At 44.1% G+C, this 18,456-nt stretch overlaps 1 protein-coding gene across 4 annotated transcripts in view; it reads left to right on the forward strand.

The window, feature by feature from the left end:
- trmt11 (tRNA methyltransferase 11 homolog) overlaps nucleotides 1-18,456 on the forward strand; it is a 108,884-nt gene that overhangs the window by 52,011 nt on the left and 38,417 nt on the right. For all 4 annotated transcript variants that reach the window (XM_038799759.1, XM_038799758.1, XM_038799761.1 and 1 more), the window contains one exon: nucleotides 1,919-2,039. In XM_038799759.1, coding sequence (XP_038655687.1) covers nucleotides 1,919-2,039 — 121 coding nt within the window. The remainder of the gene's footprint in view (nucleotides 1-1,918; nucleotides 2,040-18,456) is intronic.

Here is an 18,456-nt window from a genome sequence, read left to right on the forward strand (position 1 = left end):
TTTCAACTTGTGACTTGCCAGCTTGTGCCATTTAAGCATAACTTCACACTGAATTCCTTTCCTTTATGGCCTGAACTGATTCTGCAACTTTTACCACAGTATATAATGGCTTTAACATTTTATGATTGTGGTGGTGATGAATATTTGACTACTGTTCCTGTTTAATTCTGCCAACATTACCATAATATAAAAGGTAAACAAATATAACTAACTTCACATTGGGTTACCCTTGGCTGCAGTGGAACAAACGGCAGGATTAAATCTGACAGCAGGCCAAGCAGTTGAAAGGAAACTGTAAAACAAAACAAATTTGACAGTACATCTCCATTATGAAGGAGCTTTTTCTTTAAATTGGGTTATTCTAGGTTAGTGTTTTACCAAAAACTTACAAAATGCTTCAAAGGAACACAAAATTCAAACGGTTGAAGATTTGTTATTCTTGGGAAATTTGTTTGGAGGTTTAGAAAATTCTCGACTACAAAACCTTGTATTTATTTGTTACAGCTTTAATATCATCATATTCCCCATGGCACTGCAGAATTGATGTATTTACACAGAGCAATTGAACATTTCCTTGAATTGCCACTCCAGTACCCCCATGTAACTTATCCCTCCAGCAGAGTGCCTTTCTCTCCTGTAGGTGGTGACTTACGCCCGGGTAGGATTTCATAGGCATCAACCGTTCTTTGTCACTTCAAACGTGAATTTTGGCTGGCCATTGGCTGCACTTGAGATTGCAACGAGCTTGATCGTTTTGGTACCTGATGTCCGCTTTTCAGCAGCAGTCACAAGATAGTGATTAGGAATTAATATATTGCAGATTGTTCACCCACACCACCACTGTAGCACAGTGATTAGCGCTGTTGCTTCACAGTGCCTGGTCCCAGGTTCGATTCCCGCTTGGGTTACTGTCCATGTGGAGTCTATAAGTTCTCCCCGTGCCTGTGTGGGTTTCTCCGGTTTCCTCCCACAAGTCCCTAAAGATGTGCTTTTTAGGTGAATTGGACATTCTGAATTCTCCCTCTGTGTACCCGAACAGGTGCCGGATTGTGGCAACTCGGGGCTTTTCACAGTAACTTCATTGCAGTGTTAATGTAAGCCTACTTGTGACAATAATAAAAGATTATTAAATTATTATATCCTATCCAAAAGATTAGTGAGGCAAGTAATCATATAAGTCTGATTTCGTTTTACAATATTTCATTAATGGTTTCAGAAAAATGTTAAAAGAAATGGTAGTCATGAAACAGAGAGAGTTTCAAATATTTCGCTGCTACATCTTTGTCACCCCATTCTTGTCACATTAGTGTTTCTGATGGAAGATAGATTTGAATTACAAAGGAAATTTGACATAAGGGTTCTGTACATATATCTTGGGAGCTATCAGTTGTAACATGCTACAAGAGGTAGATTTTTCTCCCTCTGAAAATGTTTAATGTTTTCTTACTTTTACTCATTTTATATGATAACCATGTAGTTACACGTAGAATCTTAAAATCTTTTTATCCCCTCCATATAATCAGACTTGTAGTCTGATCATACACATGTTGGTATATCAGCATATGTAAATCTGCTGTTGAGTATTGCAGAAATATGGGAAATAAGATGGAGTGAGGATTCTCATTATTGTGCTTTCACTACAGTAGTGACAGAATGCGAGAAGCTGGATTATTGTAGAAGAAAGGGAAGGGTAATACTGTGGTCTGCTTGTGGAAATTATTCCATACTTTGTGCCTCTGGGATGTCCCTGTTTTTGACCTGTCCTTCATTTGAGTCTCCCAGCGAAAGTGTTCAAATACAAGTGACTGTTGAGGTTAAGGGCATGGGATGATTGCTGACCGGAGCCTTCAAACGTTTCTGTTTAGGCAGCAACTATTCCTTTCACAAAAGTGAATTATTCCCCTTTTTCTTCTTGCAGATACACTGAAGATGTTATCCCCCAGCATCCTTGCCTGAAACTTATCAGTAATTGTGAACAATCTCTCACAACCCATACATCACGGCAGTTAATTACAATGGAAAAGGTGAAAGAATTTGAGGTATGAAAAGCAGTGCTTCTGTTTATTTTTTCTCTTTTTGTCTGTACCAAAAAAGGGTTTGGGCAGTTACCATGTGGAATGGGGCATTTTTAATGGGAAAGGAAGAGCCTAGGGGTGTGCTAAATAGACTTCCTTATCTATGTTCATCAGGTGTTATAGGCAGAATTGTAAAATTATGTATTTATTTGCATTTTAGGCTTTGTGGTGAGAAGAATATCAATGTAGATGCACACAAATTATTTGCCCTGAATGTTAAGTGCCAGCTGGAGGCCTAAGTCTAAATCAACAAGCCTCAGAAAGAGGTTAAGATCGGAGAAATATTTCTCTTCAAAATGTTGTCTATGGGTGTTTGTTCTTTAAACTGAAATGTTTAATTATCTTTTGATTGGAATAGAAAGTTGCAGGGATGATTGCAGAGTGATTGTAAAATGCTGGGAACTGCCAAAGAAGACGACTATTGTTGGATAAATAATGTAGGATACAAAGTCAGATATCCGAGACAAATACATTTTTTAGAAATGCAAGGTGTCAAGCCATACTTTGGGGGCAGAATAGAAACAACTGGGCTTTCTTGGTTTCAAATTTACAGAATTTGTAGGTATTTGTTTTTAAAATTCAGATATTTTCCAATTTTATTTGACTTCATTTTGAGTGAGCAGAAGAAGTATTGTAAGATTTCTCCTTGGGAGACTAAATGTGATGACTAGAGTCGACGATATAGCAAAGCGTTCAAGTTTTATGATAAAATGATGTGGTGGCTGATCAACAGGATGGATTTTGTTGCTAGTGTGCTGATCCTGACATCAGGATCAATTCTGGATTGGAAGCAATCTTCCCAGAGGCGGACAATAAGGAAGCTGGATCTGATAGGCCCGTCCAATTAGGACAGTGACAGGGTTCCAGCATTGGGAGGTTCAAACAATATGGTCCATGTGGATGGCTGCTGACTACCCTTGCAGTGTGTGTGATTCCAGCCATCGGTGTGATTGGCAGCGGTGTCATGGGAAAGATATGGCTGCTATTGAAGCAGAGCAAGCATTAATGAAAACATTAATCTCCATGAAGTGGCTGAAAGTGCATGCCTGTTGCTTGAGGATGGAGCTCCTTTGTGAATTAGTTATGATAAATAAATGTAAGCCTTGATTTGAGTTAAATCTCAGACCTCTCACTACCAAACCAAATCTGATCTGTTACTGGGCTGACACAGTGCAGGGCCCCAGAAGATGCTGGGAAAGTTTCAATCTTGGGGAAAATACCCTCAGTGGTTCGCACTGTTGCTTCACAGTGCCAGGGTCCCAGGTTCAATTCAGGTTTGGGTCACTGTCTGTGGAGGCTGCACGTTCTCCCCGTGTCTGCGTGGGTTTCCTCCGGGTGCTCCTGTTTCCTCCCATAAGTCCCGAAAGACGTGCTGTTAGGTGAATTGAACGTTCTGAATTCTCCCTCTGTGACCTGAACAGATGCCGGAATGAGGCGACAAGGGGCTTTTCACAGTAACTTCATTGCAGTGATCATGTCAGCCTGCTTGCGACAATAAAGATTATTATTATTACTTAGCTTCATTGCCTGCCTGCTTCCGAGGAATTGGCTGCTGATTCTCAGGGCAGCCATCCCATGGGATAGCAGAGGGGAGCGCTGCAGCCGGTCTTTCCCTGCACAGCCACCCCCCACTCCCCTATCTCCAAACCCATTTCCACGGGGGTCAGAAAATTTCAGCCCAATGGGTTCTTGGGCTGGATTTGCTGTCCGTTCATGGCAGCGGGAATCTCTCGTCCCGCTGCCGTGAATGGGAATTTGGCTGAGCACTGGTTTCCGTCTTCACTAGCAGCTATAGTAGGGTGGACTCGCAACACAGAATCCCAGCCCTTACTTTCTATTATAAATACAACTGCAGTTCAGCTGCAGGTCTGTCGTTCCAGCAACCTTTTGCTCTGAATATGTCTAACTGAAGGCTTGTGTCATTATCTACAAAATAATTGAATTTTGCACTTAGGTACTCACTTCCCTTTCCTCTGTCTCCCTAACCCATCTTCCACCTCCATCTCATTGTAGCCCATGGTTAATGCAGTGTTTTTGCTTGTTCAGATAACAATTAGTGTGAACTGCAGTTAGAAGATTAAGAGGCCTCTATTCCACCCTCAAAAAAAGTGGCCATTTCAGCCACTTGGATGAGTCGCATTCAAATGTAATTGGAGATGAATTTTTATGAGACACTCGTGTGAGCCGAATGAAGCAGGTTGCCTCGGGCTTCTTTTCTGCTGCGCAATTCAAAAATCAGATTTCTTTATTAAAAACGTAATTGTATCCTGCAGACGCTGTTTTAATAGTTGTACGGCATGAATCATGATGGACATCTTTGTGAAACCAATCTTCCCTACAGTCTTTGTCAGTATTATTTTTAACCTTTACATGGCTGGCTGTGAATATTTCGGCTCCATTTTAGGGTGCATTGTTCTGCTCTATCATAAACTCCTGTTATGTCCTGTCAGTGTTTCTTCTGATAGTTTGTTTCACACTATAGCTTGTGTGTTACAGACCACCTTCACTATACTTACACTATACTGTTGGTCCTGTTGTTGCTCGTTTTACTGGAGTGTATTAACACGCCTCCGTTTAAAGGCCGTGTGCTTAACACTACTATGGCTCTGTGTATGTAATTATGCTCAGGAGTCGCCAGGTGCCGTATTTAGACACCTCACAAGTATATCAAGGTCAGGTTCAAAGTAATAAATCTGTACACCGATTAGTAAGTCCAAACGATTGATATTTATTATGACAAATATAATAAATACACATGCATAAGCTAAAGAGACTAACTTACTTCTAACACTAAACAACTAAAATACTTATCTAGACAGGAACAGTCAAGGTCAGGGAGCAAGGCCTTCGTCCCGTTCTTGGTCTGCAACTCTCAGGTACTTAAGGTTGTCAGGGTCTAGCAAAGTCTGGATCACGTAGCGATCGTTGAAGTGGCAGTTACAGTTCGATGGCTGATGCTCAACGGCCGGTGCTGAAACTGGAGTCAGGATGCGATGTAACAAGTCTGGGCCGGAGTCTGGAAGCAACGGACTTGAGCCGGAGCAAAGCAGACCGAACCATGTGCGGGGTCTATTCTTATAGTCCCTAGAAGTCCGTGCCCCTTCGGGGCGGGTCTTTTACCTGCCATGTATCGATTGGGCCTTTCCCAATCGATATCTTCCAAACCCCCCAATCTGAGGATCATTTCTCGATGGGTGGGCTGTCCCTATGGTTCTTTGTGTTGGATACAGTGGTGCCGTTCTGTCTGGGCGTCTACTCAAAAGTATCCATTCATACTTAAATGTTTCTATTGTGTGGGGTCTGGATCTGAATCACCTCATTACTATGTAGATCTTGTTGCCATTTACACCTTTGGCTGAGACTCTGCACCTGGCCACAAACTGGTTTCTGTACGTGCAGAATGCTAATTAGTCTTCTGCAAACTGCTTGTCCTTGCTAAGACTGTTTTTCCCTGCAGCCTTAGCAGTTCTCCATTTTGTAGCCCAGTGTCCATCTTAGGTGGCTACACTGTCGAACCCATCTATTTAATATTTTAGGGCAGATTTGTGGCAACATAAGAGAAACAGTACACCACTTCCTTTCTGGATGATGGACCTTAGTCCACAGTTGAGGAAGGTCATTGAAGGCTGCTGATGGCTCACCGCTGGTCTGTGCATGCGGGCTAAGCTTATACAAGACAGTAAGAAAGCAATGGATCAAAACTTTCTCAAGCCCATTGCACCAATGTAAAGATGGTGAAGCAGGCTCCAATAAACAATACTTCTGACTATGCTGGAAGTAAGAAGAGTAGGGCGATCTGGCAATGCCACCTCGTATAGCTATTTTAGGCAGTTTCATGTCTAGATGTGATTGTATTTGGGTTCACAGTTGTCGTGGAAATCATAATAAAGACAAATTCCTCGTGGTTCGATTTAAGGAAATTTATTTACATAAATATATTTGCGGAGAGAGAGTGTTCCAGCTGCAAAAGCTAGTGCACTACTCTCTGAGATTCGATTGAAGACAGCATGTTTTATAGTCTGAAATCACAGTTTGAAGTAAACAGCCATGTTAATATTAAATAGACCTTGGAAAGTACGTTAGCTGAAATACATAGAACGTATGTTCTTGCCCTTGGCTAAAAACAATTCCACTACACATTTTGTTACCTTTCGGAGGACAATGTGTTTTCATAATAAGGCCGAAACCAGAATATTTCAGCAGTATTTCATTTATGTTAATTTCCCTTCCACACCAGTAGAGTAGGTGATGTGGAAGATGTGGGACCTGATGGTTGCAGGTGATCTCTCCCTTTAAAAAAAAAGCTTCCTTTGATTGTCCTTCCCCTCTCCATTGAAACAAAAAAACTGAACAAAAAAATCTCTCAATTACCCAAGAGATGCACTAGAATAGAATCAAATTGGACATTTTGCAATCAGGTGAGACGCAGTGAGGAAGGAATGGGTTGTTTTGTGGTCACCGTTGAGTTGATTATATTAAAGAAGGGCAGCATGGGTGGCATCACTGCACCAGGCACCCGGGTTCAATTCCGACCTTGGGTGACTGTGTGGTGTCGGCATGGGTTTCCTCAAGGTGCTTCAGTTTCCTCCCATAGTCCAAAAATATGCAGGTTAGCTGGATTGGCCACGCTAAATTATCCCTCAATGTCCAAAGATGTTCAGGTTAGGTGGGGTTGGGGGATAGGGTGTTACCTAGGTGCACTTTCAGAGAGTCTGCAGACTCAATGGACCGAATGGTCTCCTGAACTGTAGATATTTTATGAAAAAATTATATGCTTATACTCTGTTGTTCACAGAGATTATATTCATGCAGGATCGGGTGCAATTATTTCCTTAATATAGATTTATTCAGTCAGATAGTAAAACATTGCGCGGTCATGAAATCTGGTGTGAGGTCAGATGGGGAGTCAATTGAAGGATTTTTCAATTATTTGAAGATAGAGGAGAAGGAGTTATGGCAATGGTGACAATGGTCCGTGTTAAACCGACGGAAACGGTTCATTGATATGTTGTGTTCTGCAACTGTCACTCAGGGGTGCTCATCCTGATGCTCTACAACATGTTTTCTGCCTTCAAACCAGCTGGGTTCCGTTTCCAGGGATCTCCGTAACCAGGACAAGCTGCGTAGGCCACAGCGTGTTGTGACTAGGCAGTGCACAAGATCTGGCACTATCTACATTTGGTTACAAAGCATGTGGACTTTGCAGCAAGGGTTATTATTAAAATTGAGAAGGCGAACATGTATTTGTGTGACATTTAAGGTACACATTCTGTGAGAATTGGGGAATTTGTGCAGTTTTGCATGATATTTAGGCAGCAGCCAGATAGCAGTGGCAGAGCCAATGGGCCACATTGTAAAAATTGCACTTGTCAAGAAAGAACAGTAAAAGGTTTTCTGGGACTAAAATTCTGCGGTCAGAACGTTTTGAGGTTTTCATGCTGCAAAGTGTGCCTGTGGAGCTGTGCCACTAACTGCCTTGACATTCACTTCAGCTAGTGTGCACAACTGCCAAAGCAGAGAGCAAGTCCAATGGGACAAGTGGAAATTCTGTCCAGCAGGTCCAAATTAAGGGATCTGCACATTAAAAGGGAACTGCCTGCATCTGTGAGTAAATATTTATTTTGGCTTTAACAAACAACCAAAATGAATTTCAGATACTTGTTAGCTTTGGCTGAGGGAGCGGGAAAGGCACTCGGCAGAAATCAAGTGAAAGAACACTCAGCATGAAATCATAAAACAGCTTCTGCGGGCATTGGGTTGGTGTGGGCTGTACAGTTTTATATTCGGGGCATGTTCTCCCAGAGAACAGCAGGCAGTGTGCCTGGGAGCAGGTAGTAAAGACATTTTGCATGATTTTGGAACCACACCTTGGGCGGGATTCTCTGACCGCCCCCCCCGGCCGGGTCGGAGAATCGCCGGGGGGCAGCATGAATCACGGCGGCTGCCATATTCTCCGGCGCCGGGGATTTGCCGCGGTCAGGAATCGCGCCACGCCGGTCGACCATCCCCCAGCGATTCTCCAACCTGTGATGGGCCGAGTGGCCGCCCGTTTTCGGCCGGTCCCGCGTATGTTACGACAGGTATTTACTGGCGGGACCTGGCTCCACGGGTGACCTCCGGGGTCCTCAGTGAGGCGCAGGGGGATCTGGCCCCAGGGGGTGCCGTCATGGTGACCTAGCCCGCGATCGGAGCCCACCGATCCGCGGGCGGGCCTGTGACGTGGGGGCACTCTATTCCTCTGCGGTGGCTGGTGTAACAGTCCGCGATGGCCGGCGTGGAGATGAACCCCCCCACCCCCTGCGCATGCGCTAGGATGATGCCAGCACACGCTGGCGCTCCCTCGCATGCGCCAACTCGTGCCGGCCGGCGGAGGCCCTTCGGCGCCGGTTGGCGTGGCGCCAAAACCCTTTGGCGCCGGCCGGCGCGGCGCAAACCACTCGGCGCCGGCCTAGCTCACCTGAGGAAGGAGCAGTGTTCCGAAAGCTAGTGCTTGAAACAAACCTGTTGGACTTTAACCTGGTGTTGTAAGACTTCTTACTGTGCTCACCCCAGTCCAACACCGGCATCTCCACATTATATTTATGAAGCACCTTTAATTTAACAAAACATCCCAAATTCTTCTCGGAAGTGCTATTAAACAAAATCCAACACATACGGAGGTATTATACGCGACCAATCGGGAGAAGCACTAACTGCGGTAGTGAGCGAGACTTGCTGGGTGCTTCCCAGCAAGACCCCGACCAGTACCTGATTTCATTTAGGACTGGTAATGATGCCCCACGGGCTTCATGGCAGAAATGGCTGTCCTGCCAGCTGATTCACCTAGCTGACCTAGCCCGACTCTTGGGCGCTTTGGAGTCGCAACGGAAAACCCTGTTCCCCAAGGATGAAATTAAATGAAAATCGCTTATTGTCACGAGTAGGCTTCAATGAAGTTCAAGAAAGATCTGGTGAACACCACACAGTTGCCGATGCACTTCAGGTGGAGGCAGTAACATCCAGGGGAGACAGCAGTCGGATGTCTGCTGGATCCCAGGCCCAGCTGGGTCCCAGTCAGATGTCAAACCTCTGGAACCGATTATCCCAGAGCCGATACAGACACTACTGTGTACGTGAGTTTCAGGACGGGATGTCAGCGACATTCCAGTGGGTCCATAGCTGTTTGGAGGAGTCTCAAAGACTACGGACGCAGGAGATGGTGGCAGCAATGTGTGGCATCGAGGCCAATACTTCCAGCGTGGCGACCGCAGTGGAAAGCTGCGGCACGACGGCAGCACCATGGGTGGTGGTGTCCAAGGTGTTACTCCGTCAATGACAACCATTGCTGATAGCCTAAAAATAATAATAATAATAATAATTGCTTATTGTCACAAGTAGACTTCAATGAAGTTACTGTGAAAAGCCCCTAGTCGCCACATTCTGGCGCCTGTTCAGGGAGGCTGGTACGGGAATTGAGCCCGCGCTGCTGCCTTGTTCTGCATTATAAGCCAGCTGTTTAGCCCACTGTGCTAAACCAGCCTCTGCATGCCGCAGTTTATCATCATAGAATTTACAGTGCAGAAGGAGGCCAATCGGCCCATCGAGTCTGTACAGGCTCTTGGAAAGAGCACCCTGCCCAAGGTCAACACCTCCACCCTATCCCCATGACCCAGTAACCCCACCCAACACTAAGGGAAATTTTGGACACTAAGGGCAATTTATCATGGCCAGTCCACTTAACCTGCACATCTTTGGACTGTGGGAGGAAACCGGAGCACCCGGAGGAAACCCACACACACACCGGGAGGATGTGCAGACTCCGCACAGACAGTGACCCAAGCCGGAATCGAACCTGGAACCCTGGAGCTGTGAAGCAGTTGTGCTATCCACAATGCTACCGTGCTGCCCAGTTGTTGAGGAACGTGTGCCAGACGCAGGTGGAAGTTGCCGTGGAACTCCAGATTGTGGCCCAGTCACAGCAGAGCATCGCTGAGGGCGTCGGAACCATGGTGCAGCCAGATGACTCAGTGGACTCTAGAGCTCACTCCAGCTGCCCCTCCATCCCAAGGTGGTCACTAGGGCCCTCTGGGCACCATCCGGGAGGAGGGAGCACCAGAGGCTGACCAGGAGCATTTCAATAGTGAAATGGAGGCAGTGTCCAGCTCTCCTGAGTCCGCTTCCCTCAGTTAGGGTTTCAATTGTACACAATTAAAATATATTACACCCGAGACATGTGAAGCATCTGTCATATTATTCTGCACTGTGGCTGGCCTGCAACCCCCCACTGCCTAGTGACCCCTGCTCTCCCCTAGCCCCAGCCCCCCCCCCCTCCCCACAGGGCACAGTGGGCCTCCCTGCAGCATACCAGGTGATGGGGTGAGCACTCTGAGCAGAAAGACAGGAGTCAGACTATGACATAGATTGCAGAGCACCAGAGCTTTCCTCACAGCGGGTTATCATCACCCTCCTGCCTTGTATATTGGCCCACTGATAATGCCAACACAGGCCCATCACCCTGGAGTGATGTTACACAGACCCTGGGAGGGTAGAACAGGATGGTCGGGGTGCGTGCATGAGTTGGGGGGGGGGGGGGGGGGGGGGAGGTGGCTGGGGGGTGGGGGAGACGGCTCGATGGGGGGGGGAATGGGTAGAAAGGTTGATATGGGGTGGGGTGATAGGCGAAGCCTCATCCTATGAGGAGAGGGCGAGGATGAGGCCTTCCCTGGTCCATCAAGCCTGACCCTCTCCGCTGCCTGTCCTACATCCACTGGCACCTCCCATGGGTCCTTCCCGGGCTTGTCTGCCAGATCCTCTTGGTGTGGTCCCCGGGAGTGCGTAGCCTCCTACACGAAGTGCCAGGTCCGCAAGGACATGGCCCAGGTATCGTACTTCCCCTTATTGAGGCGGAGCTTCTGCACATGCTGTCCGACATCTCCTCGAATGACTAATGAAGCCTGTACATCAAGGGCCGTCGCTGGCCTCCCTTTCTGAGTCCCTCCTCAGTCTGTTGGGCCGCCGGGTCCTCAGGGTGAGCGGTGGCCACCTCCACTTGAGCTGTCACTGCCTTCTCTGGCATTTGGCCATCTGGACTGCCACCAGCACCGTGAGGGCAACTGTTACGGGGGTCCATGATACCATTCATAATGTGATATCTGTAAGGATTTGAAGATGGTTACCGAGACTGACAATCAGTTATAACTTCTGCCTCGGGACCCTAAAGCGCCCAAGCCTCCCCCACCCTTGTGTTTCCCGTCTTCTCTCGGGTGCCAACCAACGAGCCGGTTGTGCTGGGGGATCCTGCCCTACACACACACCGCCACTAACAGCAGGCTCACCTGAGCACTAGACCCCAGCTCCCTGTCGGGAAATAACTTGGACCAGACTCGGGCGGGATTCTCCGACCCCCGTTCACGGGGATATCTCCAGTGCTGAGGCCCAGTTCGTGGGCGTCTGATTGATGCCTGCTGCCTCTATGGTCTTGATGTCACCAGTGTTCGGGCAAAGTGTCCAGGCCTTTACAGTCTACCCATGGAAATCTACTTGAAAACTGTGAAATGGTTGTGTAAATAACATTGCCAATTCCTTAGCAGCCTGTTTGGACCTGACCCGCAGCCACTGACTGCCAGCCCAGGGGCGACCCGCCACAGATAGCGCCTATCTCCCCCCCCCCGACAAGGCCCGTTTTGCCCCTTGGGGCTTTTCTAGCACCCACACCAGCCCCAGTGCTCCAGGGCTGCAAACCCGATTTCGAATATGGCTACTCACTTCCTCCGATCCCCACAGCAGCCATTGCGCCAGCTTCACATTTTTAAAAAATAAATTTAGATTACCCAATTATTTTTTCCAATTAAGGGGCAATTTAGCGTGGCCAATCCACCTACTCTGCACATTTTTGGGTTGTGGGGGCGAAACCCACGCAGACACGGGGAGAATGTGCAAACTCCACACGGACAGTGACCCAGAGCCGGGATCGAACCTGGGACCTCAGCGCCGTGAGGCGGTTGTGCTAACCACTAGGCCACCATGCTGCCCTAGCTTCACATTTTTAAGTAGGTGTGCTAAAGGGCGCCCGCGTGACTGCTCGGTGGGGAGCCGGTTCGATCACAGGAGGCCATTAGATAGGGGCCGTCCCGTTAACGACATGGAGATTGGCTTCAGTTGGTGTTCATTGGAACCTCACCATGGGACTTTGGAGAGAAAAGGGTAGCTGGAAATGGGATTAGTTTTGCAAGGACAATGGGATCAAGGTTTTTTTGATGACAGCAGACTTAACTGAAAGAAGTAGAACACCTGACGTGCAAATTGTTAACAATATCAGGTAACACCGAGGCCAGGAGGAGAAGTTAGGTAATCAGTAGATAATTGGGAAACAGGATCAAGGGAGGTCTGAGCTCCGATGAACTCACAGATGAAGGAAGATAGGAAAGCTACTAAAGAAAATTACACAGTTAGAGTTTGGAATAGGGCAGGTGGGATCTTTCGAGGAAGTTTGGCCTGGAGGTCTAGTGGAATGGAGAGATGGGACAAAGGAGCTGATTAGCTCAGCCAGCTGTCCACCACACTATTTTCAGTCTGCAGCACTTGGACCGTAAAGGAGCAGAGATGAGGAGGGAAAAGCCAGGATGAGACAGAGTAATGGTTTTGTTGGAGGTTAGGGTATCTACAAGTTGGAGATCGTGGGGTTGAACAAATCAGTAGCTGTCGAAGTATAGTGGTGAACAGAAGCCAAAAGCGAGACAGTTGGGATTTTAAAAGTGCAATTGTAAATAGATTGAGGATGGCTTTTTTTCCAGGGGAAGATTCAGAAGAACCTCAGGTTGGGGATGAAAGGGGAATGTGGTGGAGAGTGATACAAGAAAGTGATTGGAGATGTCCTTATCTGATTGATATGATAGGACTAGCGGTCTCAGCAGCAGATAGGTTCACATTTGGTGATAAATAGTAACTATCAGCTGGTTTGAGAAGATTGTAATTTTTCCTCAAGTTCACACCTGCAATTAAGCTGAAGTAATTAAACTTGTGCTTTGTGATCATGATTCATTAATACAATGGGCATCTCAACTGATCTGATAGAAAACGTTGGCACGATTTCAAACATTACTTCTCATGTTTTATTTGTGCTACCATATCAGTTGACACTCCAAATCCTATATAAATTATTCCAGTTCCTGATGAGAGCACTTCACAGAATCTTAACATTGGCAGCCTTACTCAGTTTCATGGTAAATGGTTGTTAAAAAATCTGTCTTTGTTTATATAAAAAAATAAATTACCCTTCAATGCTGTTTCAGATGTAACAAATGATGCCAGCACACTGTGTTCTTGAGCTTTGTGTATGAATTCCCATGTGTTTCAACAGTAATATATGCTGGGCATTACTATACTGTAGAGCACTGGATACACTGTAAATACATTTTAGAAATGATTCCCATTGAAACAGGATATTGAAAAGCTTATATAACATAAAGACAAAGTTTGCTTGAATATGTTTATTCGAGACTAATATTTATGGGAATTAAATAATGTTCTAAATTGTCAGTGTAATTTATGATTGTTGTCTGAATTTGAAGAGTAGGCTATGGCTTTGGATATTACTGTTTTCTATGTAGTCTGCTCAAAATGTTGCCTTAATCTACAAGCATGCACTATAGAGTAAGGATGCATTAGATATATTTATGTCCCATGAGACCAGTTGTATTCCTTAACTAATTTTACTGAATTGATCAGTTTATTGGATTAGCAAAGCCAGCGTAAGCAATGTAGATACAACATTTTAGCATAAATGCCGAATTATAGATGTACATTAGACACCACATCTGGCAAAAATGCATTCTTTCATAAGTCATAGATTAAGTTTAAACAAAATCTGTTAGCTGGCATTCAGATCACTGAAATCTTGTAGAAAGAGGAGTGTAAACTATCCTGCAAATGAAGTGTACATAATACAGGGGCATAAGTTAAATTAGGAATATCAAAATTAACAAAGCATTAACATTTGATTTGTAATCAATGACAATTAAGACTACAAGTATAAGATGGAGAAATGTAAACAACATACCTTACCAAAAAAAACCTGACCTGCCTGGAAATCAAAAAAATGATTCAGCTAATCGTAATTCTTTGCTGCAAGGTAATTCCATTTTAGCTCATTTATCCAGAAGGGACTCTCGTCATTCTTCTTCTCTTGGTTTATGATCTTGTGACATTATTTCCAAAGTTCTTAATCTCACCTCAGATGTTTAACTTGATAAACTTGCACCAAAGTTTGCTTTTGTAATATTGGTATTGCATATAATGTGATAATTGATTTTTAGTTTATCATAGAATCATTACGTTTACGGCACGGAGACGGGCCCTTTGTCTCAAACTGGTCCATGCCAACCAAAAAGCACATTTAAGCTAACCCCATTTGCCTTCCCATATCCCTCTAAACCTTTCCTACCCATGTATCTGTCCAAATGCCTTTTAAGCATTGTCACTATCCCTGCCTCAACCACTTCCACCGGCAGCTCATTCCACACATACGTGGACATACATGAACAATCTTTAAGTTCTAAGGCTTTATTAGCAAGTTCCTTCGGAACGGTCTGTAATTCTGAGTCTTACATTTTTCTACAAAGACCACAAAATTATTGTCATTATATTAATGTTACTTAACAGCGATGTGGCTATATATCTCAAAATGTTTAAGAGCCAGTAACTATCACAGCATTTCCTTTTAAACCGTTAAGCATCTCATTTGATGCCAATTTAATTTATTTATGGTTTCTTTATTTGTATTTATTCTCATGGTGGCAATCTAGTCTTTAGTTGATAGTGAGCCCAACTGTGAAGCAGGAGGTTGTGTGTGTTTACTGGACGCTGGTATTTATACTGTTCTTATTGATGCTAGAAAATTAATTACGTCCTAATGAAAAATACTTCTGCTGTGATAGCATTACTTTCATTGGAGGAGCTAATGCTGCCTTTTAGAAATTTTGTACAGGGGACTTGAAGTTTTGCAGAAATCATAGAACATAGAACGATACAGCGCAGTACAGGCCCTTCGGCCCTCGATGTTGCACCGACATGGAAAAAAACTAAAGGCCATCTAACCTACACTATGCCCTTATCATCCATATGCTTATCCAATAAACTTTTAAATGCCCTCAATGTTGGCGAGTTCACTACTGTTGCAGGTAGGGCATTCCACGGCCTCACCACTCTTTGCGTAAAAAACCCACCTCTGACCTCTGTCCTATATCTATTACCCCTCAATTTAAGGCTATGTCCCCTCGTGCTAGCCACCTCCATCCGCGGGAGAAGGCTCTCGCTGTCCACCCTATCTAACCCTCTGATCATTTTGTATGCCTCTATTAAGTCACCTCTTAACCTTCTTCTCTCTAACAAAAACAACCTCAAGTCCATCAGCCTTTCCTCATAAGATTTTCCCTCCATACCAGGCAACATCCTGGTAAATCTCCTCTGCACCCGTTCCAAGGCTTCCACGTCCTTCCTATAATGAGGCGACTAGAACTGTACGCAATACTCCAAATGCGGCCGTACTAGAGTTTTGTACAACTGCAACATGACCTCATGGCTCCGGAACTCAATCCCTCTACCAATAAAGGCCAACACACCATTGGCCTTCTTCACAACCCTATCAACCTGGGTGGCAACTTTCAGGGATCTATGTACATGGACACCGAGATCCCTCTGCTCATCCACACTACCAAGAATTTTACCATTAGCCAAATAAATTCATCTGCAAAGAAAAGTTTGAGAACTAATTATCTTGATTATATTGTGGGGAGAATGTTCCCCACAAGCCCTGAATAACTTAAGATTCTAAGTTCTATGACACAGGGTAGTATTGCCACCACTTTGCACAAAGTTAATTTGGCAACACGTCCAGTGGCCTATTAGTCAAGATCACAACAGTAATCTGTATAATGTATAAAAATTATTCATACAGGCCAGCATTAACCCTGAACAAGTGTTATAAAATGTGCAAGAAAACAGTTGAACTATTTACTTTAGATTTGACTTTAGAATTTCTGTGTTACTTTTGTCAATTATCATTTTGTGCTAAATGTGTACTTGACCCCAACAGGTTCTTTATATCCATCATATTTAGACTTATTATTAAAGGAAGTAGCCCTGAAAATATTGGGTACATTGGCGGTCATCTCCCAAAATTCTGTTGACTTTGGATTGGAGGGTGGCAAATGTAACCCCACTATTTTAAAAAGAAAGGGAGAGCAAAATGGGAAAATTACAGACTAATTGGCCTGATATCAGTAGTGGGGAAGATTCTAGAGTCCATTAGAAAATACGTGATAACAGAACATTTGGAAAGCATTAACAGGATTGGACAAAGGGTTGGGTTTATGGAAGGTAAATCATGCTTAACAAATCTACAGGAGTTTTTTTAAAGGATGTAACTAGTGAATAGATGAGGGAGAACTAGTGGATGTGGTGTATTTTGACTTTCAGAAGGCTTTTGATAACCTCATCAGAGGTTAATAGGCACAATTAAAGCACATGGGATAGGTATTTGCATGGATCAAGAATTGGTTGACAGACAGGAAACAGAGAGTGGGGATAAATGGGTCATTTTCCATATGGCAGGCAGTGACTAGTGGGATACCCTACAGAAATCAGTGCTTTGGCCCCGACTGTTGAGACCAAACCTGGAGTGTTGCATGCTGTTTTGGTCTACTTATCTAAGAAAGGATATGCCTGCCATAGAGGGAGTGCAGCAAAGGTTCACTAGGCTGGTATTGAGGTTGGCAAGACTGTCCTTAGAGGAAAAATTGGTTCCATTGTGTCTGTATTCACTAGAGTTTAGAAGGATGAAGGAAGATCCTATTGAAACATATAAACGTCTATGGGGTTTGAGATATTTGTTGTTGGTTATTGATTGTTGTTGGGTGTAAATTCGGGAGAAAAATTGTGAAAAAGGAGGAGAATAAAAATATTTTTAAAAAAAGAGAGAAACATATAAACGTCTAACAGGGCTGGACAGTCTAGATGCAAGGAGGATGTTTCCCTGCTTGAGGAATCTAAAACCAGGGGTCCCAGTTTCAGGATGCAGTTTCAGGGTAGACCATTTAGGACTGAGATGAGGAAACATTTCTTCACTTTCAAGGTTGTGAACCTGTGGAATTCTCTACCACAGAAGGCCATGGAGCCCTAGTCACTGAATGTATTCAAGAAAGAGCTATTTTTTTTTATTTTAATGGCATCAAGATGTAGGGGGTTAAGCGAGAATATGGCACTGAGGTAGAGGATCAGCAAAGTATAATATTAAATAGTGGAGCAGGCTCGAAGGTCCAAAAGGCCAATCCTCCTAGTTTCTATGTTTCAGTGAACAGTTTTCTTTCTCCTGTTTCCATTCACGCATTATGTAGCCTTAAATCAGGCCCTCAAAGATATTCTCTGTTATATCTTGCTGTTTCCTGCTTTACAAATAAAAATAATTTTAATCCAATTTCCACAGTGTACGCTATTGTTAGCAAGTCTAATCGTGTAGTTGTGTCATTGACCAATGCTATACTGATAAAATTCTAATCTATTTTAATCCTCATTAGTTCTTTGCAACTTAGTAAATCCTTGCATAGGTCAAAGATAATTTTTAATTTTAATTAGGTAACTGACTTTTGTCTGTTACGCCATCCTACCTGATTCTTACTAGCTCCAGCATATAGCCTATCTAATTGGATATGACCTTTTGATGTGGGTTGCTAATTGCTTGGGATGTAGGAAATAGAAAGTAGGAATCAAGGGATATACTTTGACTAGTGGGATGTGACAAGTAGTGTTCACTAGAGATCTGCACTACAGCCTTAGTTTTCCTCATAAATACAATAAATTGGATGAAGTACTGGAATGTTGTATATCCAAATTTTCAGCTGTCACTAAGTTAAGAGGCACAGTAAATTGGGTAGATGGGAGCAGGAAGTTACAGAGACATGGATAGATAAGGGAGTGGACAAAATTATGAAAACGTGTGAGTTTGTTCACTTTAGATCTAAAAAAGATAAATTAGAATAGTTTCTTGATGTTGAGAAGCCATGAACCGTGGAGGAACAAAGGGAGACAGATGCCCTGGTCAATAAATCACGAAACGCAAGTGTGCATTTATAAAGAGTAATCAAAAAAATTAAAGAATAGTGATCTTTATCTCAAGTGCTAGAAAACAAAGGAGAAAAAAATTATACTTCAGTTATACAAATGTTTGGCCTTACCTTACTATGTTCAGTTTTGGATACTGTGCGCCAGAAAATATATATTGGCATGGGATGCAGCACAGACTCACTGGAATGATACCAAGACTTACAAAAGGTAAAATTGCACGGACAAGTTGCATAAACTTGGCTTGTGGTCCCTTGACTTGAAAAGGTTGAGTGGTGTTCTACTT

This window comes from Scyliorhinus canicula, chromosome 6, assembly GCF_902713615.1.
Source record: "Scyliorhinus canicula chromosome 6, sScyCan1.1, whole genome shotgun sequence".
Taxonomy (NCBI): domain Eukaryota; kingdom Metazoa; phylum Chordata; class Chondrichthyes; order Carcharhiniformes; family Scyliorhinidae; genus Scyliorhinus; species Scyliorhinus canicula.